We start from the raw sequence: 25,814 nt of genomic DNA on the forward strand, positions 1-25,814 counted from the left end.
GGATTGTTTGGTGGTAATAAAACCTACTCTCAGACCTGCTTATGGACAAGATACATTGTGGACTTATAATTCATTATGCAAATAACTGAATCCACAGTGATGACTGTGCACCAAGGGATAACATGTAAAAATCCATTGCTAGCCAGGCACGGTGGTGCACACCTTTAATCCCAGTACTTGGGAAGCAAAGGTAGGCAGATCTCTGTGAGTTCAAAGCCAGCCTGATCTACATAGGGAGACCCTGTCTCAAAAATAAAAAATCAGCTAGGGCTGGGGAGTTTAGTGTAAAGCACTTGCTGCGAAAGCATGAGAATCAGAATTCAGACCCAGAAACCACAGAAATGCCAGAGGAGCGTGGTTAGCAGTTGTCTGTAATTCTAGCACTTGGACGACAGAGACTGGGCATGCCCAGAACAAGCTGACTAGTTACACTAGTCCTGTCAGGCTCTGAGTTCAATTGAGAGATACTTTCTTGATGCGTGAGGTGAAGAGTAACTGAGAAAGACTCCTGATGTTGGCCTCAGTCCTGCATATGTGCATGCGCGCGCGCGCGCGCGCGCGCGCGCGCACACACACACACACACACACACACAGTCAGTTCTGGCCTAGTTGTGTGTGCTCAATATTTTGACCACAAAAATTCAACCCTTTTCTCTCTTACTTGCCTTTTTATTTTCTTGGGCATATATTATAGAAAGCCTTGAGGAAAGCAGCTTATTTTCTGGTAAATTATGTAGCATATTTTACATTTCTAGAGTTCTTTTCCATACATAATACTCAAGGTATTTCAGTTGGAAGAAGTGTGTTTCTGTGTTCTAAAATTTTTTTATTGATTTATTCTTATAGTCTTATGATTGATCTTATTGAAGTCGAGAAGGAGCGCCTTCTAGACGAAGTAAGTTTTCTCTGATTTTAGCCCACTTAAGGAACACTGTAAGTACCTCTTGTATGCCAGAGTCACTGTGGCCCACTGCTGTTGCCCACCTACCCAGTGTGAGAGTCCTAGCTGCTGATATAGGAACAGTATTTGCTTCACAAACATTTGACATGTAAGGATATAGCTCAATAGTAGGATGCTTGCTTAACATGTTGCAAAGCCCTGGGTGAGGAATTGTGGGTGAGCACAAAATGTAAAACTGACTTTATTATAGACAGACTGTAATACCTTGGAGGCATTAGGGCAGAGATGTGTAAGAAGCTCACAGAAATGGAAATTTTCACTGTAGTTGGAGTGAATAGCAGAGACGCACAGTGCTGTCAGGATGTAAAAGATACCTGTAAATGAACTAATAATTTGCAGCAAGAAGACATTACTTCAAACAGGGAGAGTGATCCATAATTCTATAAAAATAAAATAAAAACATAAAGGAAAACAGTACAGTAGCTTCCAAAAGATCAGAAGATGGGTGAGACTTGGGTAAGAGAAGCCTAATTAACCAAATCAGTGTTGGACTTTGCTGCTTTCACAGCAGCACTCATTCCCTCCAGGAGTGCTTGTCATCCATTTCAGAGTGTTTCTTGTACATCTGTTGGGTGCCAGTCACTGAGCACAGTGGTGAACAGGATAGATGAATCCTGCCTTGTGGCAGTTCCTTTTTAACACTGAGTGTTTGATGACACAACCTTGCACTGTTTTATTCATTGATGTATAGCTATGAGTAAAAACAAGTATCTTAACTTGTTTGATTCTGCCATTCAGTATTTGGGAATTAGTGTTATCCTCTGTTGGCCTCTAAATTCTGTGTGAGTCCATATACAGAAACCTTGTTAGTGCTAGACAGTACTGGAACACTTGAACTTGTATGTGATAAGGGCTTTGTTAGGGCAGATGGATCTCTGAGGCTGGTCTCTGGCTAGCCCTGGCTCTTGGAGCATGAGGCATAAATTAATAAGTGCACTCCTTCAGTGCCAGTTAAGAATTGGTGGTGCCACAGTGTCAGTGCGCAATTTGAAACATTTTTAGACGGGGTTTAATTAGAATCTTTTATTCAGAAACACTTTTGCTGACTTTAAACACTTTCTCTTCAGTGGTTCACTCTGGACGAGGTTCCAAAAGGAAAGCTGCATTTGAAGTTAGAGTGGCTCACACTGCTGCCAGATGCGGCAAACCTGGACAAGGTGCTGTGCGGTATCTTCTCTTCGTGACCACCTACTCCTGATTGTTAGGACCAGTCTCTCTGAGTGTGTCGGTACTTGTTCAAAAAAATTATACCAGTAATTTTGATTATTATGCCACAAGTCACCACAGTAGTGAAGAGGAATGAAAGTATAGAAAATACTATTTATACCAGGTGGATCTCTGTGAGTTCGAGGCCAGCCTGGGCTACCAAGTGAGTTCCAGGAAAGGCGCAAAGCTACACAGAGAAACCCTGTCTCGAAAAACCAAAAGAAAAAAAAAAAGAAAAAAAAGAATACTATTTATAGGTCCTTATTCTTGTTCTGAGACCTTTAATTTTGTCCTTGCTTTAGCACGGGGATTTGGGGGGCTACATGTCCTCCTGGTGCTTCATTTTAATTGATTTGTGTGGAATAGTAGTCTTGTCATTTGGGAGACATCAGTTCAGTTCTTCTGCTGTGTTTATAGATTATTTCTCATTTTCATTTTCCCGAGCACAGTCAAAACAGTGTGCACTCCAGTAGACACACACCCACTGATACTTTTTTCTCACCTTGCAGGTTCTGGCAGACATCAGAGCTGACAAGGATCAAGCTAATGATGGTCTTTCATCTGCACTGCTGATCTTGTATTTGGATTCTGCAAGGAACCTTCCGGTAGGTAGTACAGAGCTAACTCCTGGGAGTGCTTTCCTTACTTGGAAACTACTACTTTGTTCAGCCACAGTGCATCACCTAATCTTGTGTGGCAGACACAGAGAGGCACAAGGTAGCATTTGCTTTGCACATGTGTATTTATATCTAATTATTACGACCTAGTTGCCTCAAGGTGAAAATTGTCTCCTCTTAGAAAGGGGAATAAATGAAGCAGCCCTGATCACAAACCCTAAATGTGTCTTAGCTGTAGCATAGCAGTTTGTGAGCTGCTGAGCTGTGACTGTCCTCAGGGTTTAAGGTGGAGCATGATTGATGCCACCAGGTAGGTGTACTGACCTTCGGGCACCTGGGACACTTCCAAGTGAACAAAGACACAAACAGTGCCAGATCATAATAGTTAGCCTAAAAGCCTGTTTATTTGCTCACATTAGACTGTTTTGGTTTTATGGGGGAAAGTATAAAGTAATCCGATCATTTAGGGGTAGTGAATCTTCCACTGTCCTGCTGTAAACCCCAATAGGTAAAGTAATGTTGTCCTCATATAAATGTTACATTGTTGGGTAACTTTTTGGGTGCCAGTGTGCTTGGATACTAGGGCATTCTCTATGTCGTTGTGTCAGTAGCCAGTTTTGTTGAAAGAAAGATCACTGTCATCAGTTACAGGGATTTTACCCACCAAGATTGTTCATTGCATAATTCTCCCTTCCTAGTAAATGCTCAGTCACATAAGTGCATTTGTGAACAAAAGCAAAGAAGTATTTCACTTACCCTTTTCCACAGTCTCTCTTGGACTTGTATCCTGATGGTTTGTGAAATTGCATCATTTAGCACCTTTTAGTTTTTGAAAATTGTATATTTACTTGAGCTTTGTGAATAAAAAGGAAATAAATATTCTTTGTGTGTTAATACAGTTTATTTCAACTTAATAACTGAAATATGATTGAGCATTTTGTAATAGGAATATATAGTTGTCTCTTTGCCAATACCATACCCTTTCTTTTAATGAAGGTGCCTTGTCTAATTTTTAACTACTTAAGTTCTTACATTTTTTTTTCTTGAAGAGAAATCTTTTAACCAGTCTTTCCACCTAAAGTCGGTGAATTTATCTATTTTTATTTCTATTTGGGAATATCTACTTCATTATTGTTTAGCCTTTCAATATAGTTCCTTACACAGTAGGGCTTTCTGCCTTTGACCACAATAAAGTTTGTTATAAAATGCCTGATAGAAGTTTGTGAGGCTACCAAGATGGCTCAGTGTGTGAAAGGCACTCACTGCCAAACCTGGCCACCTGTGTTCAATTTCCAAACACACATGATGGGAGACAAGAACTGACTCCTTTGGGTTGTCCTCCGACCTCCACAGGCATGCCCTGGGAAGCCCCGTACCCAAATAAATGTGAAAACAAAATTTTATAAAAGAAGTGAATTTGCTTCATAGTTTAGATGTAGAAAATAGTGATGGTTTAAATGGGGGAGAGGGCCTGGGCTTTTCTGTGGAGCTGTGTGCTCTGTCACATCGATTTGAAATTCAGATGATGTCACATAATCTCCAGAGACAGGGGCTGCACTGCTCTTCTGTTCCAAGGGTACCTTGCTCACAGTGTGCCACGGCTCATCAGAGGCAAAGGGTCCACAGAGCCGTCCTTGCTGTTTGTGGTGTTAATCGGGAGGCTTTGTTGGCCAGTCCCTGAGTGTCCTGGGACCCTCTGACTCTCTGCACCGTTTATTTGTGCTTCTGGTGTGTGCCCACTGACCACAACCCAGCATTCTTTGCTTTCTCTTCCTGTCTCCACTTTCCTAAGAGTATCTACGAGGGAAACTTTGGGTGTGGCTACTTAAAAGAGAGGCGAGCGTCGGGACTAGTGTTTTGTGAGAATACTACCTCAGTCTATAGAGCACTATTTGTGAGTCCTCCAGCTCCTTCTTCTGTGTTCAGTGAAGACTGCCCAAGTGTGGCCTGGAACTTCTGTGCAGTCTGCTCATTGGAATGATGCGCATGCTATTTTCATTTTCTTGCATGACTTCAGTTACCATGTCTTCATTTTATGTTGGTTTTGTCAAATGTGACTCTGCTGTGATGTTGGGAGTACATCTGACATGAGATGAACTAACCTGAACTAACTCTACTGCTGCTGGTCCAAAAAGTGTTATAACGAGTCCTCTGAGGGAAAAACAAAGCCGTAAAGTTAAAGTTGATTTGGGGTTCATCTTGGGAAGAGACATATAAACATTGCTGTAACTTTCACAAAACTTTCCTAAATCTACTTTTTCCCTCTCACCAAGGAGAGCAGCATTAGAACTTGGGCTGTCTTCCACCCAGTCCTCTCTGTCATTAGTTGTGGTCACAGGAAACCAGAAGTTCGCCCCATCTCTGAGAGCCTGCTTCTGCCACGTGGCCCAGCCAGAGCCTCTGGAGGAAAAGAAAACTACAGCAGGTTCATGGCTGATTTCTTTTCAGGAACTTAAAAAAGAGTTCCCTGAAGTAAATAATTGGGAATTCTGTTTTGATTTCATCACATTTGCTCCCACAGCCTGTCTGGTGCTTCCTCTCCTAGTGCTATTCAGGGTACTCTGGTGGCTGCTGGGCTCATTTCCTCTGGGGTCATAGAAAGCTACACTTAAGACCTACTATTCTACTAATTAGTGTAGAAAATCACCTTTCAGATTTGTATTATAATTAGTTAGATTTCTAAAGACCAGTTATTCCTTGAATCTAATAGTGGCAGGGCTTTGCTCTTTTGCAGTTTCCAATTCTGTTTACAAAGACTTTCCACGTGTGTCCTCAGTTTATTCTTCTAATGAGGGGCTGTGGGGTAACATACTTAAAAATAGGTATTTAGCCCTTTTTATAGACAAGAAAAATCAGTACCCTGAAGGATAGGCAAGTTACACTAGTAAATAAGCAGGACCTTGATGTCCCTAACTCTGCACTCACAGCTGCTTAGGGCCTTTTGAAAAGTCAAAAGGAAGCCTATGTGGAGGGGTGTCCCCCTATAACCCTTGCATTGTAGAGGTTACGGCAGGAACATTTGTTTCAGTGTTATGACCCTGTCTCCAGTACATACCATCACTTTAGAAAATGCTTTGTGCTTTTGTTTCTTAGGTAAAATGACATCACAAACTCATAAGTGACAAAGCCACTCTTCTGGGTAGTTTTGCCAATCTGTCTCCAGTAACCTTTCTAGGTCTCTTTTCTCAATTTTCAACTGCTTCCTTTTGCAGAAAGAAAATATTTTTGAGTCGGATTCTTGAGTTGCTTTGTAGTTCTGACATCAGTGGCCAGACACAGAATTCATTTCCTTCATTGTCCAAGTCACATTGAGCTTTATGATTAGGATGTGCACACCACATAAAATGGAATGTACTTCTTTGCAGTACAAGTATATACTTAATTTTTGCTTACTGGTTTCTAGTGGAAAATCAAATCAACTTTCTCAGTCTTTCCTATAGGAAAAGCTTTTTTTATAAATAGCTGCAGTCCATGGCTTTTTTCCTTCCCACCTATTCAGAGCACCTTCAGTTTCCATTCCATTATTTTCTTCTATACTAGAAATGATTTCTTTTTAATGTAGACTCTTGGAATTTTTCCCCCTCCAGCTTCAGCTTGACTATGTTCTCTGACTTTGGCATCCAGCATTAGAATATTAGGCTTACTTGGTAGCTCATGTGTGTTGAGCACTTTGCAGTAGCCACATAGACTGTAAGGGGTCTACTTGTACCTCATTTATCCGTATTATCATTATAGGCATTTCACAGATAGAAAGTAAAAATAACACAAAGGGCATAAGTGACTGAGACCTCACCGCTGTAGAATGTTCACTGCTCAGACGCTCTTAATTCTGTACTGGAGGTGATCTGAGACGAGTGGTATGTTCATAGTGCTTACCTTACATGTATGGACATAACCGTGAAATAGCTACCACTGAGCAGACCCTTAGGGACAAAAATACCTTTTACAGGGAATTTTAGCTTATGTTTGTTTGAGACAGGGTCTCATATATCCCAGGCTATCCTGAACCACTTTATATAGCTGAGGATAACCACTGAACTTCTGATCATCCTGCCTCTACTTCCAAGTGCTGGGGTCATAGGTATGGACCACAATTCCAAGTTTATGAAGTGCTGGGGTCTGAACCCAGAGCTTCCTACATACTAGGCAGATATTCTCAAGTGACTTATATCCCTAGTGCATGGTTCTTGATGGGAAAAAAAAAAAAAAAAGGACAGGTGCCACTGTCTCCAATGATTGAAAGGCCTGGGAGTACATAGTACATGGGGCCTGACTTCTGAACCTTACACCTGGACACCTGACCCAAGTATTTCAATGACTAGTCTTCTCACCTGCATGCCATGCAGTTTTCTGTGACCTCACACAGCTGTTCTTGCATTCCTGATTCACACTGCCACTGTTCTCTTTGTTTCTCAATAATCGATGCATGTTAGAATAACGAGTGCATTGGGTTCAGCTGTTTCTAGCCAGTGTGCACTTCAGGAAAGGCCCTTGTCACATCTGGAGAGCATCAACCAGGCTCCCTCTGAACCAAAAGGCATTGTTGCAACTCCTTAGGGAAATACCTTGTCTGGGCTTCATCCAGAGATGAAGAGGCAATAGGTTCTGAGTCTTTGGAGAGCCCTGTAGGCTGTATGAATCATCTAGATTTAGACCCACCTAGTATGGCTGGAGCCTGGGTAGGTTCTTTACCTTCTCACCTGCCTCCTACCATAGAGGAGAATTGGAAGCTATTTCTCCATCTTCTTTCATACATCTTCTGTTTAATAAAACATTAAGAAAAAATTTAATTAAGAATCAAATTCAATATGCCATTTTAAATTAATTAAAATTAAAATGACAAAAACCTTTAACCTCAAATGTTAATTCTGGAAGTTTCCAAAACAAAACAAATTGTCCATTTGAGAATGAGCAAACAACTAACTGAAAAAAATTCAGTCAGGAAGATGTATACCCTGTAACAGTAGAATGTATTTAAATCCAGGAGGAACTCTTAAAATGGCCTTGTTGGCCTGTACTTCCATACCTGGGAAGGATGGGGAGTCCAGGAGTTCGCAGAGAGATAGGCTCCATCTCTGGATGATGCTATACCAAGAAAGCAGGTCTTAGAAGGCACAGCAGTGGTGTGGGCCGATGTAGGTGGGACCAGCTCCACCAGTGTGGACAGAATGGTCACTACTGTGCTTCACATTAAACCTCTAATTGCGGGTGACACTGGGGTTTCAGGCAACGGATAGTAAGCAGAGCCTTTCCTAAGTCACACTCTTGATTTCTGCAAACAGTAAAGTCAGGTGGAGAAGTGAAGTGTTACTGAAGATGAGGAAATGTGTCGTGATATTTTAGATTATCAGTCACTCTAACGTAAAAATCTTGAGCATAAAGGCAAATTTGGCAGTTTGTATGATTTTTGGTCTGTTTTAAGTATTCATTTATTCTCATGAATTTTGGTGTCATTAACCTTACATAAACTCCTCATTGCATGTCTTATTAACCCTTGGTGTGTTCATTTTCTTCTGACCTGAAAGAGTAACCCCTTAGACTTTAACCCCGGTGTCTTGAAGAAGTCTGCAGTTCAGAGAGCTTTAAAGGTAAACAAAGTGTTCCCTGGAGGCTGCAGTGCTAATCAGACATATTGAAAGAGACGGTACTTTGGCTTTCTTAAGTGTGTGGGCAGGTCACCTCCCACCCTAGTTAATAATTGATTGCCCAGTAGAAGAGATCCGACTTCTGTTATCCAAGAATTTGTATTTAGAAGAAATTACATAACCAAATAAATTTAAAAGTTCTAATATGAAGTTTTAGATTTCATTCTATCTCTTAAAGCCATTGAAATATTGTGTTTTGTTTGAATTTGAATTTGTGAATGGCAATCTAAAAGTTCTTTTTGAAATCTTGACCAGAATTTCATATTGTGATTTAAAGATGCATATTGCAAACTGTTGAGTACATACTTAAGGAATTGCCTCTTCCAATATGTTGAGTAGGGCCTCACTGAATCAACCTCATGGCTTTGGTGCTGTGGGCTTGGGTAATAGATCTTTCCAGAAAGTTCAAATTTTATCAAATGAGGTGTTATTGAAAACTAAGCTCCACTTCTCATCATGACAAAAGCTTGTGTTCTTTGGCTAAATTGTTAAGTTTTGTTTCTTAATTCATCTTAATTGCAGTGAGAGGCAGGGGCATTTTAAATATAATTGTCTTAAGAAATTTCCAAAGAAATAGGAATACTTTATTCAGTTTCATCTAGCAAAATAAGACCCAGAATTAATCCATTAGTCCAAAAATGAAGGAGACTGTCAGTGACTTTTCTATATCATATTTGTAAACCTTACTATGACCTGTACTAAGGAGATATGGTGTAGTTTTAATAGGGCATCATACCCTGAGAATGATGTTCGTAACACGGCTGAAACAACTATGCTTCCCAGCATAGTGGTAACCTATAGCAACGTAGGAAAGGACCTGTAGCAACACTCTTTGCTCACCATTCTTCTGCTGTCTTGTTGGCCAGAAGTCAGGAAGGAAGGCTCTGAAGTCATGTTGCTCGTCATTGTGATTCAAAGAGAATATTTAATCCATCCTGCTTACAGGGTGGAAGTAATATCTTCTCCATTGGATTAGTAAGTAAATTAAAATATTACATATAAAAGTACACAATAGGTAGGTAAATAGATGTGCTTTAATTATCTGGTTTAACACATTAGCTCATTTAAGCCTAACAACAAGTCCTATAACTGGTATGTGCCTCTTTTGTAGACATGGAACCTGAGGCTCAGATTAATGAAGCAAAGGTCTCAGTAGTGAAGAATTAAGGAGATGTCTGTCATGGTAGAAAATTTAATGAATAGTCTAAAAACCTTATTTATATAATCTAAAACATCATGTGTGCTAAGGCACACCCTTATTCTATAAACCACTAAACAAGATTGTGAAAGTGCCAGCTAAGCTTTGATTTATTTTATATTTACTGAAATTTTAGACTTAGAATAAGTAGATTTTAGTGTGTCATTCACATACATACATCAATGCACAAACTTATTAAGGCAATGACAACTGAAAACTGTTCAGAGGCAGGTTTCTAGTGTTATCAGTTATAAACTTCATTCTATTTTTAAAACTACTAGAAAGAAGGGCACCTTAAAATTGTAGGTGCATTAAATCCTTAAAACTGAATGGCCCCATTTTCACAGATACAGGCTTAATATTAGTTAGAAATAAACTCAACTCTTATATCAAAGACCCAAGGTAGATGTGGCTTCAATCAGTCTGATTTTATGCCCTACAGCTATAGTTTGAACCTCATAGATAAGAATGGGCAAGGCATGCCCTCCTTGAAAGTCAAGTTTCTTAGCTAGCCAGAAGGGAGAGGTGAAGGTGGCATCCTTCTTCCCAGAGGACTTACACTCAGCTCAGATTTAGGAATCCTAATATCAAAGAAAGGAAATGAGTAGGGAAAATCAGTTGGCTTTGATATTTTTAACGGTATTTATTTCATTTTGCAGAACTCATTCACATCAAAAAGATGAACCAGGAAATAGATTATCACAGTAGGTTTGGGTTAGTCATATTTTTTGAATAATCAAATGATTTTGACACCTATTTCTGTCATTACTGTAGTGTTGAGGATTGACTCTAAAATTATTTAACTAAAATACTTTTTTGTGACCCTCTAATTTACATTAACACATTTAACACATCTTTTTGTGGGGCTAAGTTATAAATAAACCTCATGTCACATATTTATTGTGTCTTACCATGTTTCTTCTATCAGCTGTCTGCTACAGTATGCTTCTTGTCATTTTTTTCTCACTTATGAATTACTGAAATCATATTTATATCTGCTTAATTCCATGCGATTCTAAACTGACATTTATTCTCCTGGTGATAATTACTTAGCAGCCGGTAAGCAATATCCAGTATCTGATAACTGTGTTTACTTGAACAGAGGATGATGGTAGGCTCAAGGTGTGGAGCTATGCATCTGAAACTAATGCCTTACACTATAGCTGAAGAAGTGTTTTGAGTGAACATTCTTTTACACTTGTCTCATTTATTTATTTAAATTCATTGCACTTACTACATTTTTGTTATCCTACTAAGTCAGTTTTGAGAACTGTAGTTAATACTAAAATTTTAAGTTTTAAAAGGTTGCATTTCCCAAAGTAGCTTATTTTTAAAGTAAAAAGTTGGACATTTCAAACTGTGTGCAGCCTGGCACAGGGACTTGTACCTATAGTCACAGCCACTTCGGAGGCTTAGGTGGGAGAACACCTCGTGCTGCAGAGTCCCACACTGACCAAGCAGTATTGTCAGATCCTGTCTCAATTTGTTTCACGGTGGGCATAATGAATGATGGCTCAGGGTTTGCTTAGCAGTTGTCTTCTACTTTCATTGTGCTTCGATGTTCCCTGTGTCTAAAGTATCAGTGGTAAAATAGAAATGACTCCTGATATCAGTCATAATTTCATTTTCATTGCGACCCATTTCAAAGGTGTTTATTTATTTTATCTGGTTTTGTTTTTGGATAGTCAGGGAAGAAAATAAACAGCAACCCAAATCCTCTTGTCCAGATGTCAGTTGGTCACAAGGCTCAAGAGAGTAAGGTAAGAGTTTGATGGTTTCTGAGATTTTCTCCACGTAGCCACACTTGTCGCTGTGCCCAGCAAGTGGTATCCAGGTGTGTGATGTGTAGGCAACAAGACCATTGCTTTCATATGAAACAGTCATTTCACAGATACTAGCTGCTTAAGTTGTTAATTATAGATACATTGTTTATTTTAAATAACATAAAAAATACACTACAGATATACTTTTGTTTGATTTCATGGGGCGAGATATGGAATTACTTTCCAAGGTTCTTTTAAGTACTTAATAATTGTTTAGTTTAAAGTTAACACATTGCACTTCAAATTCAGAAAACACAGGCTCAAGAATGCAAAGAAGGTATTGTTGTATGTTCTTTTCTAATCAGGAAATAAAAATTCAGAAATTACTCACAGTTATAAGCCATTATTAAATTTTAATTGTTAACCCTTTCAGACATAGGGCTGTGTGCAGTACAGTGCCAGGCACCAAGAAGGAGAGAGCTGAGGGCAGTAGAGCAGAAGAGGTTTGGGTCTCTGGGCAAGTAGGCATGCGTCTGTGTCGACTCCTTTCCTGATGCACCTCAAAAAGCTTATGTTTCACTTTTTGAACATTTACACACTTACTAAGTACATTACTCAGAAATCAGTGTAATCAACCACCCGATGCTGTACACTCATTAAACAAGTAAGCATTGAGTCAGTAGTCCTCCATAGAAAATACTGGAGAGTTGATGCTGGACTATTTCTTACAGATTCGATACAAAACTAGTGAACCAGTGTGGGAGGAAAACTTCACTTTCTTCATTCACAACCCCAAGCGCCAGGACCTTGAAGTTGAGGTATTTTATTGCATTTTGTGCCTATATTTTGAAATATGATTGATACAAATTAACTTATATTTACAGTTTCCAATTGAGTACACAGTACACTGGGACCCATCACTATAGTCAAGATAAAGAAATTCTTTGTTATAGAATTATGTTTGGTTATAGAATATAGTTATGAGTCACAACTCTGCCAAACCCATCTTTAAGTCAAGTTAATCTTATACTATAAGGAAAGGGTCATGATTCTATTTTTTTTTCTTAATATTTAGCTACATAGTTGTTCAGCACATTGTTGGAAAACTACTCTTTCCTAGGTATTGAGGTTAGTGACTTTATCAAAATTCAGGCCCACTATGCAGTCTGCTTCTGGAATGCTTTCTGCCCTAGGTTCTGTACTAACACTATTCCAGCACCACTGTCTCTGTTACTGTTGTTGAATGAGTACATTTTAAAACCAACTTGTATAAGCCCTAAAACTTATTTTTCACAATTGTTTTGACAAATTCTAAATCTACATTCCACATGAAGTTTAGTACCAATTGTAGATTTACACAGAGAACCTATAATCTTGATAAGAACTCCATTGACATTCTAGAACCAGTGGTTGGAATTGACATCTCCACAACAGGAAACATTCCCATCTGTAGAAACATTGCATTGCTTTTTCGTGAATAGTGTTCCATTTCTCTGCAGTGTTGTATAGCTTTCTGTGTTCAGTGTAGATCTTTTACACATGTCAGACTTATCCCTAAACATTTAATAATTTTTCATGATATTGTCAGTGATCTTACTTTACTTCCCTACTTGTAATTAAAGACAGGGCCTTGTTCATTCCAGACAAGAACTCTACCAATTTTTCCGAGCTATTAAATGTCTCCTAATCTTGTAATTTTCATTTTGAGAAGGTATTTTTGGCTTTTTTGTTAATATATATAAAAATATCTAGACAGTGTGATGGATTCCTATAATCCCAGCATTTAGGAAGCCAAGGCAGGAGGATCATCAGTTCAAGACTAGCCTGGCTTAAGTGCTTTTTGTGAGATCTGAGTTGATTCTCAGAATCTATGTAAAATAATCCCAGTTTATAATCCCAGCTCTAGGGAGATGGAGACTAGTAGATCCTTGGAACTCACTGTCCAGCTTAGCCTAGTCTCGGCAAGTTCAAGGCCAATTGAGAGACACCATTTCAGAGAGAGAGAGAGAGGGAGAGAGGGAGGGAGGAGAGAGGAGAAAGAGAGAGAGGAGAGAGGAGACAGAATACGTAGTTGATTGTTATATAATGATATGATCTCACATAACTTCACTAAAAATGGTTTTCTCCTTTTTGTTATTTGCTTGTGGGAGAGGGTAATGGATTTTATCATATGGCCTTGAATTTACAGTTCTACTACTTGGCCAGTTATTCCTGAGATTATAGGTGTATGCCACCATGCCAGACCTGCTTGCTTGTTCCACTAGATATTTTGTAACTATCTCAGGATTTTATGTGTAGGAGGGAAGTCATGTTTTCTTCTAGTGATGATACTTTTCATAACAATCCAGATGCTTTTTATTACTTTTCACTTTACTCTACACAAGTGTCATATGAGTCTGGTCTCTCTAGAGAGACTTTCCTCCTGCTACTACTTTGCTTCGTCATCAGGAGTAGGTGCTGATTTTTACTAAAGGCTCTTCTACATATGTTGAGATGACCATATGGTTTTCAGCTGTCAAAAGAGTGAAATACATTGTTGATTTTCCAGTGTTAAATATTTCAAAGTTTTATTTGGTTTTCTACATGTAATACTTGGATATCTTGAACACAATATTTTATTTGGGTATAAGTCCCTCTTAGTCATTATTGTTTTTTACATATATTCAGCTTGTTAAAATTCTTGCTTCTGGGGCCTGGAAATTTGGCTGAAATCCCTTGTAGCAGACCTGGATTCTGTTCCTGTCATTCACATGACAGCTTATAACTGCCTGTAATTTGAGTTCCAGGAGATCTGGTGCCCTCTTCTGGCCTCTGAGGGCTCCTGCACATACATAATACACATAAACTCACTCAAGTACACATATATACAAATTAAGTAAATAATAGGAAAAAAAGAAAAACATTCTTCTTAGTCATGAAGGTTACTGATCTGTAATTTTACTTCCTTTTAATATTTTTTCCTGTTTTGATGTCAAGATAATGATAGTTTCCTGAATGAGTTAGAGAACATTTATTCCTCCTGAGTATTCTGGAAGAGTCTGTACAGAACTGTTTTGGATTTTCCCTTAGATCACTTGCATTTTTCATTTTGAGAAGGTATTTACATACAAACTTAAGTCTATCAATAGCTATTGGTCTGTCTAGGTCAGTTATTTCTTCTTTATAAACTGTGGTATTTATGTCTTTCAAGGAGTTTGTTCATTTTGTTCAGAGTTTGTTCTTTTTTTGATCAAACTATTTTGAACAACCACATGATGGGAATAGTTCTTACAACAGAGGCAATGCTGAAGATTAATTGTTCATGAGAAAGAAGTACCATGTAGTTAAAGGAGATGCTATTAAATTTCAAAGCAATCATGTAGACTTTGAAGAGGGAAGGCGCTAAAGACACTTAAAAGTGCATTTTCTCTATGAATAAGTGTTTTCAGTAGAAACTGCACATTACTGCCAGTATACTATATGACTTCAGCATTTAAAAGATATTTAGATGTATATAGACTTACTTTTTACATTTTTTAAAAATTTATTTTATGTGTATGATTATTTTGCTTGCATGAATGCTGTGTACTTCATGAGTGTCTGGTGCCCATGGAGGTTAGAAGAGGTCATTGGCTTCCCAGGAACTGGAGTTATGGATGGTTATGAGCCACCATGTCTGCTGGGAATCAAATGTGGGTCCTTGCAAGAACAACAAATACTCTTAACTGCTGAGCCATTTTTCCAGCCCCTAGACTGTTAATTCTTATTCGAAGTTTCTCACAGTAGATTTATTTTTTGTTTGTTTGTTTTTGTTTTTGTTTTTTGAGACAGAGTTTCTTTGTGTAGCCCTGGCTGTACTAGAACTCACTGTAGACCAGGCTGGCCTGGAACTCAACAGATAACTGCCTGCCTCTGTTTCCCAAGTGCTAGGATTAAAGAGGTGGGCCACCAACACCCTGATGTCCTTTGTTGTGCTCATTGTGGTTTTGTGATGAGGAAAAGGCAGGGACATCTTACAGAAATACTATTGAATTTTCCTGAAAGGTTTCCTAACAGTTTTGGACACACTACTTTAAACATATATATGAAATGTGTTATGTTTTGTTTTTTGCTGGTATGTTTTTGAAGCCGATCTGTGGATCTTGCTACATCTCCTGTGGTTCCTGTCATTTTCCTTAGAGCTCTATGTTTTCTGTCCTGCATTTTCCAGGTCAAAGATGAACAGCATCAGTGTTCTCTGGGGAGCCTGAGGATCCCGCTCAATCAACTGCTTATGAGTGACAACATGACCATAAACCAGCGGTTCCACCTCAGCAACTCGGGTCCAAACAGCACCTTAAAAATGAAGATTGCCCTCCGGGTACTGCATGCTTCTTAGCAGGACTCCATAGTGGGAGAGAAGAAAGCAGCTTCGGCTCAGTCCCAGCCTGTGACAATGGGCCAGTCCCAGTGTGGCAGGTGGTACCACAGGCATAGGTCAGGTGACATGATAGCATGCTGACAGTTTGAGGGGAGCAGAAACTGTCACAGAGTTATGGGAGTCCAATCTAGACTCCATTCTGAACAAACCCTTTATTTCCAGATTCACTGACAGGCCAGGGTGTCCAGAAAGTATGTCTATGCCTATGCCTTTGGAGTTTGCTCCTTAACATTGAATTTTCAGGAAGAGGTAGAATTTAGAGGAATAAACACTTGGTTTGTCCAAAATAAAAATACCCAAGTGAATATTGACAATAAATGCTTAAACATGTAGGGATTGTCTTTCAAGTATTGAAGCTGAGCCAGGGAGATGGCAGGTAAAGCTGAGCTGCCCAAGCCTGACAGCCGGAATGCAGTCACGGAAACCCTTGTAAAAGAGAACAGAGTCCACAGGATTGTCCTCTGACCTTGGAACACATACCCACCTAAAAACAAACAAGATTAAATATACATTACAATAAAGAGCTAACTTTTTTGCCAGGCAGTGGTGGCACACGCCTTTAATTCTCCCCATTCAGAAGACAGAGGCAGGCCGATCTCTTATGAGTTCAAGGCCAGCCTGGTCTACAGAGAAGTTCCAGGACAGCCAGGACTGCTTCACAAGTAACCCTATCTCAAAAAAACAAAAAAAAGCCAACGCTAACTTTTTGCTTCAATGCTGGGGTTTGAGCCCATAGCTTCACACATGCTAGGCCAGTGTTCTGCCGCTGAACTATATACTCCAGCCCTAAGGGTGAGAGTTTACTAACATAGACTTAGTCTGCTCAGGGTACAGTGGAGGTGTTCTTGCACGTGATCAAGATGCAGCACAGGTGGTGAGACAGCAGCCCCGGTGCCTGTCTGCCGGTTCCAGAGCTCTTGGTTACAGCGTGAAGTGTGGGAGTCTGTGAAATGAAGGTGCTTGCCGCAGCTTTGGTTAATGAAACCAGAGGAAGTCAGTAACTCCAGAGTGTCCTGCTGACCCTAGCCCTGGCTTGCATGTTTTACCATCCATAGTGTGCAGGATGGTGTGGCTATCCTTTTGGTACTGTATTACTCTTGGTTGTTTGGGGAGGTCTTTCTGGATGGCAAGGTATTGGCATTTTTCCTTTGTCTGGGAGTTTTCTGGTGCAAACCACCTGGAAGAATGGGATATTTCATCTTTTGCCAAAGACACACAGCTCACCAGGTGATCCAGTGGGAGTCTTGTCCTATAATTAGAATATGTTCAAGTGGAAGAGATTAGAAGAAGGCACAGAAAAAGTGTTTATGTTGCAGAAATAGAGTAGTTTTAGTTGCTTTAAATTTGCCTTTTAAAATTTGTTTTGTATTTTGGAGACAGGTTCTCCCTATGTGGTGGTCCTTGAATTTTCTATGTAGACCCAGGCTGGCCTCAAACTCTCAGAGATCTGCCTGCCTCAGCCTCCCAAGTGCTGGGATTAAAGGCATGTGCCACCAGGCCTGATAAAATTTGCTTTTGAAATTCTCTGTAATATGCTATTTTAATAAGAACAGATTAGCTGAATCTTAAATACTTGCAAGTGAATACATCTAAAGCCATTCGTGTATCCAGATGTCACTTCTGTCACTGGTTTCCCCTCTAGGTCCTCCATCTTGAGAAGCAAGAAAGGCCTCCAGACTACCAGCATTCAGCTCAAGTGAAGCGGCCCTCTGTTTCCAAAGAAGGGAGGAGAATCCCTGTCAAATCGCAGACGTCTGTGTCTCCAGGCACCGGTGGTAGCAACACTGCTCCGTCAACACCAGTCATGGGAGTTGAGGATAAGCCTGTCAGGGAGGAGAAGCCCCAGCCCCCTGAGGCCAGCCCTCTAGGGCAGCGTGACCTAGGCAGGAGCTCCTCCAGCCTCTTGGCCTCTCCAAGCCACATCTCAGCCAAGGAACCCACCCCAAGCATTGCCTCAGACATATCACTGCCAATTGCCACCCAGGAGCTGAGGCAAAGACTACGTCAACTAGAAAAGTAACTAATGCTTACATCATTGTTTATCATAGTTTTCATCTCACACGCCACAGAGAGGGAGATGGGATCTTAAGTTATCTGGAAGAAATTTGAGTTGTGCTGTTCTGCTCATTGAGTCTTTGACTTTCAACATAAAACTTGCTGCTTAGAACCGTGGATGTGTTAGAAGAATAGAAGTGGAATAAGAGGTTTCACAGGTGGGAAAGGCAAGAGACTTAGAGCGGTGTAGCTGCCATACACTCAGTTCATTCCAGGGACAGACTCCTGCATGGATAGTCACTAATGTGCTGAACATTGTGTCCCCTGCAAAGGTTTGTCAGAGGCCTATCTGTCTTCTCTTCATTGCAAAATATGGTCCTCATCACTACCAAGTCCCCACTGGACTTGTTTAGATGTTTGTCCTGACTTAGGTAGTGCTGACAGTTTCTTTGGACAAGCATCAGACATTTTCCCTGGTAAATGTGAAGATCAACCTTTGAAACTGTTCTTCCTCTTGTGTCGTAGGAGGTATGTCCAGTTATAAGGAAGCAGTAAAGCAGAGGCAGTGGTTACACAAGTGCTGACCAGACGCAGCGTTTGCCGTGTCTCTGAGGCACTCCCCTGACCTGTGCTCACCTTTGTTTTCGTGCTCTCTCACATGGAAGTCAGGGGTGTAGTGCAGTGATAGAAGACTTGCCGAGCAGCAGGCTGTACTTTGGCCACAGGATTGATGTTTGTCTTGGAGAGAGCTCTGTGTCTTATTTGTACCTTGAGTGCTCACTGGAAAACTGTCCGTTTTGAATAATTAAGGAATCTTGAACCCTCAAGTGAAATACTTTCAATTTGGTATATATTTAGAAGTTTCAAATCATGTTTAAGTTCACGAGTAATTAAGTCCCATTTTGTCTGGATGAATGGACATTATATATAGATGGCGCCAATACACCACACCTCTTTTGTGTTGGGGCACAGCTGGTGACGTTATGCTGTTTCCACAGTGGGACAACCCTGGGACAGTCTCCCCTGGGGCAGATCCAGCTGACTATCCGGCACAGCTCCCAGAGGAATAAGCTCATTGTGGTTGTGCACTCCTGCAGGTGAGGCTGACTGCCGCTGCCACTGGCTGGTTATGGTCTGTCTTATGTGATTCTTTCCTCCCCCTCCCCCCGTATCAATAGCAGTTTAAAATATAAATATGTTTAGCTTATAAAAAGTCTTTTTAAAACATAAATAGAACCGGTGGCATTGACAAACAAGATTCTGAAAATGTAGAGTTTAGAGTGGGGATTATTGGGGACCTTATGTGTGCTGGCTGCTGAGATAGTGACTAATGAGGGTAGGCGATGCAGAGGCTGCTCCCATGCCTCTGAAGACAGGCTGCCTGCCTGTAAGTGGATGTGTTTGGTGCATACTAGTCATCCTAGGAAAAGAGCAGGAGACAGGTTCATGGAGGAGGTTGACCCTGGGCAGAAGCTATGACTGGAGGTACTAAAGAAGTAACCAGTGTGTCCACTGGAGGTCATAATGACCGAGGGACCAAGTGTACCTCTCAGGGCCTTTGCTTATATTTCCTGTGGGTAAAACCATAGAAGTCTGTGAGAGGGTGAGGAGGTGTGTTAGAAGCATAGAGTAAGGGCTGTGAATGCCTGCTCACACTCTGAGCTTAGGTAGTCAAGCCAAAAGTTCCTCTGGCAAAACTGCTAAAAGGGAAATTTAAAAGTGATGGCAGCAGCTGATGGTACCGGAACACACTTAGGGGAAATCTGGTATGTGTTGCTCCTTGGGATTTAGATATTATGAAATAAAAACTTGATAAAGTAATTTGAATATGATGGAATTTTTTTTAATTCTAATATTTAGTCTTCTCTGGTTTGTGTTATAAGAAACCTCATTGCCTTCTCAGAAGACGGCTCTGATCCGTATGTCCGCATGTATTTATTGCCAGACAAGAGAAGATCAGGAAGAAGGAAAACACACGTGTCCAAGAAGACCCTCAACCCCGTGTTTGATCAGAGGTATAGTAGACACTTCATTTAGCTAGGAGGCGCCTGGATGAAATGGCAGGGGGTTAGGGCAGGCCTGAGAAATGCCTCTGAGTGACAGGCCTGTGAACCTAGGGTACTGTTGAGAAACAGGATGCTCTAGCTAGCCCGGCGCATGTTGCTTGTTAAATGAGTTAAACAAGAAGCCTTTGGCCTAGAAGCAGTGGTGTTAAACCTAACATATCCAAGTTACAAAGTGGCACAGGGAGATGCATGATTAAAGGTCAAATTTTTGTTATATTTTGGTTTGTTTTTTGCTTTGGAGACAGGGTTTCTCTGTGTAGTCCTGGCTGTCCTGGAACCACTCTGTAGACCAGGCTGGCCTAGAACTCAAAGAGATCCGCCTGCCTCTGCCTCTTGAGTGCTGGAATTAAAGGCGTGCACCACCACCGCCCAGCTAAAGGTCAAATTATTGATGACTCTGAAGAACTTTGATTTAGTGGGTAACATATATTGATACTAAATTTTAAATAAAATTTTAAAATACATTTAAAATTTTTATTTTATAATATAATAATATAAAATACACATTTTTAAGAAAAGCTCTATTTTTCTAAAACAATTTCAAAAATTAGTGTAGATATAATTTTGCAAATCATAAGTGGTCACCTTAATAGAAGCTACATTTGTGTGGTTAGTGAGCAATCTAATGGGCTGAGTTGCTTGTGGGTACCCCAGAGATCCTTGGATCACCATTCTGTGCAAACTGCCCCCACCTTGTATTGTAGTTCTCTGACAGTTCAGCATCTGCGACTTTTGAGAAAGTAATACAGCCAAATAGCATCAGTATCTGTTGCTCAGTTTTGTGTCTTCTTTAAAGGTAACTTTCCCTCACTGTTTTCATGAAGTAACTTTATTTTAAAGCAAGGTCAGCCAGGTGAGCACCAAAAAGGAAACTCAGTTTTACAAGAAAAAGCAGACAGTGTTTGGAATGATCTCAAAAACAGAAATGCCTTTTTAGTGAAGAGAAAGTGCAGCAGGATCGTAGAGAATTAACATAGGTATCTCTTCCCATTGCAGCTTCGATTTCAGTGTTTCGCTGCCTGAGGTGCAAAGGAGAACACTGGACGTAGCGGTGAAGAACAGTGGTGGCTTCCTGTCCAAAGATAAAGGGCTTCTTGGCAAAGTAATTTTTTAAAAGTCCTTGTGTCCTGCACATTGTAAAATGAAACACTTTGCTGTAGTGCAGTTTAGATCATAGCTTGCGTAAGTGGGGAGGAAGGAAGCTCATTCTGTGATTAATGCTTGTTTCTCACACTGTGCTAAGACATCAGCACATAGCTGTTTTCATGCATCCATACTGTTGGCTTATTACTAATACTAATATCAGGAACTTAGAGTTGAAGAAAGGTTAATTTTTTTTTTTTTTGAAGCTTTAAAAACTACCCAGTACCACATTGGAAGAACACATGAAGAACATGTTCTCAAAGGCCCACCAGCCCACCTCCTGGGCTAATCACTGTCCTCCTCCTGCATGCCACTGACTTTCTTCCTCCAGATTGTCTTTTGTCTCTTCCATGTCACGTCTAACTTTGGCGCAGGTTTATATGTTCTTTTCCAGTGTACAGAGGTTTAGATAGGGAGAGGGGCTTCAAGTTGTAGGTGCCACTTCGTCATCAGCAGAAGTGTTCTGTGTCCGCTGGGCTACATCAGGTACCTAAGGGAGACAGTGTAAAGGATTTCACAAGTTTCAGTGCATAGCCACTTGGCTCTGTTATTTCTGGGCCAGTTGTAAGGCAGAACATCATGGTGAGGAGCCTGAGGGAGAACCAAGCCGTCCGCCTTACAGTGGCCAGAAAGCAGATATGAGGAGACCAAAGAGAAAGTGCAGATTTCCAGAACACATCCCTAGTGACCTACTTCCTTCAGCTAGACCCCCCACCTACCCACCATTTCCCATTGCCATCATAATATGGGATTAATCCATTAATTAGGTCAGAGACTTCAAGTCCAGGCACTTCCAGAAGCCCATCAGTTAGTTGGCAACCAAGCTTTTAAAACATGAGCCTTTCAGAGTCACTTCACATCCCAGCTACACACTGCTATTAATGATACTTGCCAGTGTCTCCATAAATTGCCTCTGCCTATGTTTCATAATCATTTTAATACTATTTGATACAAGAAGGATCTCTTGAATATATTCAGCCATATAAAGGTTGAAGAGATTTTTGAAAATGAGAACCTCAGCTTTGAGGAGCAGGAGAGTTCCACATTGTTAAGTTCGGTAGGAGTGGTGGATGGTCTAAAAGGAGGCACTCAACAGTTTTCACAGTACCTTCTTTTCACCCACAGGTGCTGGTTGCTCTGGCATCTGAAGAACTCGCCAAGGGCTGGACCCAGTGGTGAGTGTGCCCCTATCCCAGGTAGCAGGCAGTTCCCAGAGAAACCTAGCCTGACCCAAATCTATTGTACTTTTCTGTGCTTTCTCAGGTATGACCTCACAGAAGATGGAACAAGGCCACAGGTGATAACGTAGCCACGCTGGATGTAAGGCCTATTTCTCAATATATCGTACCACCTCAACATGGAACACACCCTCTTGCAGATGTACCAATGCTATTTTTATAATTTTAAGTATTGAGTTATACATACCTTAATTTTATAAAACTGTTGGCATTGTAGGAAAATTTGGCCAATATTCCTGTTAAATTTCCCTGCTGTGTTCCCTCCAGTGCTTGAGCAGGCACTGCAGTGTGCAGTGGAGTAGTGATGTGTTCTGTGCTGTGTGGACCCCGTCAGCACGCCTGCTGCACAGCAGACACCTGCACTTGCTTATTTCTGCCTTGTCCTGCGTCCCGGAGGTGTACTACACCATGTAAATAGACTCTGTTTTTTATAATAGCTACATGCTGGTTTGGATAAAGAAGAAAATGTATCAAGGAAATACATATTCTCTTCTAAAACTTATTAAATTCTGTGACAAATAATCATTTTCATCTTTTCAGCAAAAACTTCTTATAGATCTGTTGTGTGGTATGGCTTTTTTAAGGGAAAAATGGAAAATTATTAAATATTAGGATATTTAAATCTAGTATGAATGATAAAAGAAAGTGTTCAAATTATTAACATTATTGTAAATAGGAAGATATAGTGAGAAGTCAGTGAGTGGCTTATTAAAAAATTTGTATAACTGAGTAAGAGGTAATACCAAGAGTATTGTCAAAGCTCATGAATCACAGTATACTCATCTGAAATTTATTACATAAGAAAGAAATGTGCTGTTTGTTTGTAATTGTTTGCTATAACTGATTCATGAAATACTGGAGAGAGATACATGCCAGGTGTGGTACTTCATACCTGTAATCCCAGGATATGGGACGCCAAGGCAAGAAAACCAAGAGTTAGGCAGCAAGACCTGATCTTGGGAAAAGGAAATGCATACTTTATAGTTTGTCCAAAGCATAGGAACTAATCTCCAATATCAGGAGATAAGGTGTTGTCCAGATTGGATGCAAACCTGGTTTGTTTCGTCCATGTTTCTAACCCTATAAAGACAGCCTGTTGTTAGTGTAAAGTGGTGAAACAGACTGAACGAGTACAGGGGTGTCCTGCTAAACACTGACAGTGCACTTGCTCTTGGCGGGAGAAGCTGGCTCTATGCCCATCGCATAGGATACACACCTCTGGACGGAGCTTCCTGTGCTTTCCCTGATACGTGGGACCTCACAGGACAAAGAGAGAGATCCTGCCCAGTGCCAGCAACGGCAGCTGTCAGTGTTGCCGTTTTCTGGATGTTCTCAGTTTGTGCCATGTCAGATCATATTAGGATAGTATTATGCAATTTTTATTTTAGAATCCTTTTTTCCTTTTAGATCATGAAAAGCATGTTTTACATAGGTAAGAGTCCCCCAGAACCTCTTGTGAGGTGAGGCTATATCACAGTATTATAAGCTATGCATGTCTGTAAACAAAATACGCACAAGTATAGGAAGATTTTCAGTATGCATTTTAAGTTACAGGATGAAAAGGGCTTCTCAGCTATGAGCTCATTTAAAACTATGTATACGTATAGCAGGAAAATACAGCTTTGATATCAAAATTGGAGTAGTTCTTTTCACATGCTTCCTGGAACTAAACAACCTATGGGAAGCTTATGTGACCAAACATACCAAAGTGCCTCTGATGAATACTGAGTGTTCCTTTTACACTCTCCTCCTGTCTAGCAGATGAAAGTGTGCCTCAGTTTGTAATGTACCATGGGTGCATTTGTAATGGAGTCTGTGGCTCTTCACAGCACATCCCAGATAGTCATAGGGCCAGAGTAACCTCACTCTCCTGTCTGTTGACACCATCCTTTGAATCCTGTTTATAAATCTTTTTCTATTAGTGTGCAGGATTGGTTTTTCTGGGAGAAAATTGATGTGTATGTCACACACATGAACATATGCACGTGAAACATTTAAGGGTGGCAGGTTAGTCACAGGAGAAAGACAGGTAATATCTTATTAAAACTAGTTGCATGACCATGATAGATTTTTTTCCTTAAGTATCTTTTTAATTAGGTCCACTGAAGGGCTTCTGTCATAATCTATAAAGGAGATTTTCTTGCTGAAATTTTATCAGGTCAATGGTTTTTCAACAACAACTTTAACAAATGGTTTTGTACCCATATGCTTAATCTGTTCAGTGTGTATTTTATTTAATGGAATATTTTTCTTAACAATTAGGGAAATTGAGTATAGTTAAGGATACAATCCCCTAATAAGTCAGTGTAACATCTCAGAATGATGCCCTCTGCTGCAGTCACAAAAGCTGGCACCAGGTTCAGATAGAGTCTCCCCACCTGCATCATATGAGTCCTCTAGTAGCTATCTCCATACTCTTTGGAAAGGAGAGAGCAAGTCCAGTAATGCCAGCCCACCTCCTGGTTGTAGTCCTGTGTCTGGCACATTCCCGTGTCCTGAAGCTAGAAGATACTGAGTTCTCAAAATGTTAACTTTTGGTTTTTAGTGACTTACCTAGGGAAAAAGAACATTTAAGTTTTCTACTCTGAGCCAAACCAATGAGGGGAAATTAGTGATTGGAAGTACAGCTCCACGAACTTCTTCACGTGGTGGCTCATCCTGTGCCTTAAAGTACAAAGGAATCTGAGTTTCAGATGAAGACAGAAGCAGCCTTGCAACTATATTTCCACCACTTGTATTCTGCACTCTAGATTTCCTCCACAGGCAGGCCTTATGCAGAGGTCAGTCCTCAAGAGAGTTTAGGATTATTTCAGAGAGCACAGGCTGCTGGATATGTGTCCTCTGGTTGCTGCAATGACAGTCCCATCTAGATTACCCACTGTAGGGAGGCTATAGAGGGTTGGTTTTTGTTTTTTTAATCATAGAAAGTGTTTTTTGCTTAATTAATTTTACATAACAGCACATGTATTTATTCAATAAAACTTTTGTTAGCTCACTTGTAATATGTTGTTTGTCTCTTGAAATTTTTAGTGTGGGTCAGATCATTTGGCATTCTTTCCTAGTACTGTTGTCCCCACCTCAGTTTGACTCTTCTCTACCCAGCTCACAGACTCTGGGCTTTAAAGGGTAATGGTTGAGTAGGAAAAGTAGACTAAATAAGACTGGGACACCAAGAAGTCCTAAACAAGCCGCTGCGATAGGTTTGAGCAAGACGGGAATACTCGGGTATTCAGTATCTGAGCAGGCCTGAGAAAATACTTTGTAGTCTTTCTTAGGCATCTTCACATCTAACAATAGTGGTTTCTTTACTCATATGCTGAAATGCCACCTTTGTTTGGCCTTCCTTGTTTGTTTACTGATAGAGTAGCCAAGCCTGGCTTTCAACTAACAGTCCTCCTACTTCAGCTTCCTAAATGTTGAGATTGCAGCTGTATGCTCCCAGTCTAGTTTGTTTGTCCTTTATAATGCCTTGCTTTACATCCCTTCATTTAAAAAAAATTAATAGTATACCATGCATGCTGGGCAAGCACTCTACCACTGAGTCACACCCCAACCCTTTCCGTATTACTGTTCACTGTTGGTG

At 40.4% G+C, this 25,814-nt stretch overlaps 1 protein-coding gene across 3 annotated transcripts in view; it reads left to right on the forward strand.

Moving 5' to 3' along the window:
* Esyt2 (extended synaptotagmin 2) overlaps nucleotides 1-25,233 on the forward strand; it is a 96,008-nt gene extending 70,775 nt beyond the window's left edge. The window contains exons 11-23 of one of the 3 annotated variants that reach the window (XM_059279842.1): nucleotides 847-895; nucleotides 2,029-2,118; nucleotides 2,677-2,772; nucleotides 8,310-8,372; nucleotides 11,313-11,387; nucleotides 12,122-12,208; nucleotides 15,580-15,729; nucleotides 17,432-17,805; nucleotides 18,783-18,881; nucleotides 19,668-19,799; nucleotides 20,847-20,952; nucleotides 22,119-22,168; nucleotides 22,257-25,233. In XM_059279842.1, the coding sequence (XP_059135825.1) occupies nucleotides 847-895; nucleotides 2,029-2,118; nucleotides 2,677-2,772; nucleotides 8,310-8,372; nucleotides 11,313-11,387; nucleotides 12,122-12,208; nucleotides 15,580-15,729; nucleotides 17,432-17,805; nucleotides 18,783-18,881; nucleotides 19,668-19,799; nucleotides 20,847-20,952; nucleotides 22,119-22,168; nucleotides 22,257-22,302 (1,417 nt within the window). In that variant the 3' untranslated portion in view covers nucleotides 22,303-25,233. Of the gene's footprint in view, nucleotides 1-846; nucleotides 896-2,028; nucleotides 2,119-2,676; nucleotides 2,773-8,309; nucleotides 8,373-11,312; nucleotides 11,388-12,121; nucleotides 12,209-15,579; nucleotides 15,730-17,431; nucleotides 17,806-18,782; nucleotides 18,882-19,667; nucleotides 19,800-20,846; nucleotides 20,955-22,118; nucleotides 22,169-22,256 lie in introns of those variants that run through there. The other 2 variants (XM_059279843.1, XM_059279844.1) reach the window with 2 other exon arrangements.
* The last annotated feature ends 581 nt before the right edge of the window (nucleotides 25,234-25,814 follow it).

The sequence above is a fragment of the Peromyscus eremicus genome, chromosome 14 (genome assembly GCF_949786415.1).
Source record: "Peromyscus eremicus chromosome 14, PerEre_H2_v1, whole genome shotgun sequence".
Taxonomy (NCBI): domain Eukaryota; kingdom Metazoa; phylum Chordata; class Mammalia; order Rodentia; family Cricetidae; genus Peromyscus; species Peromyscus eremicus.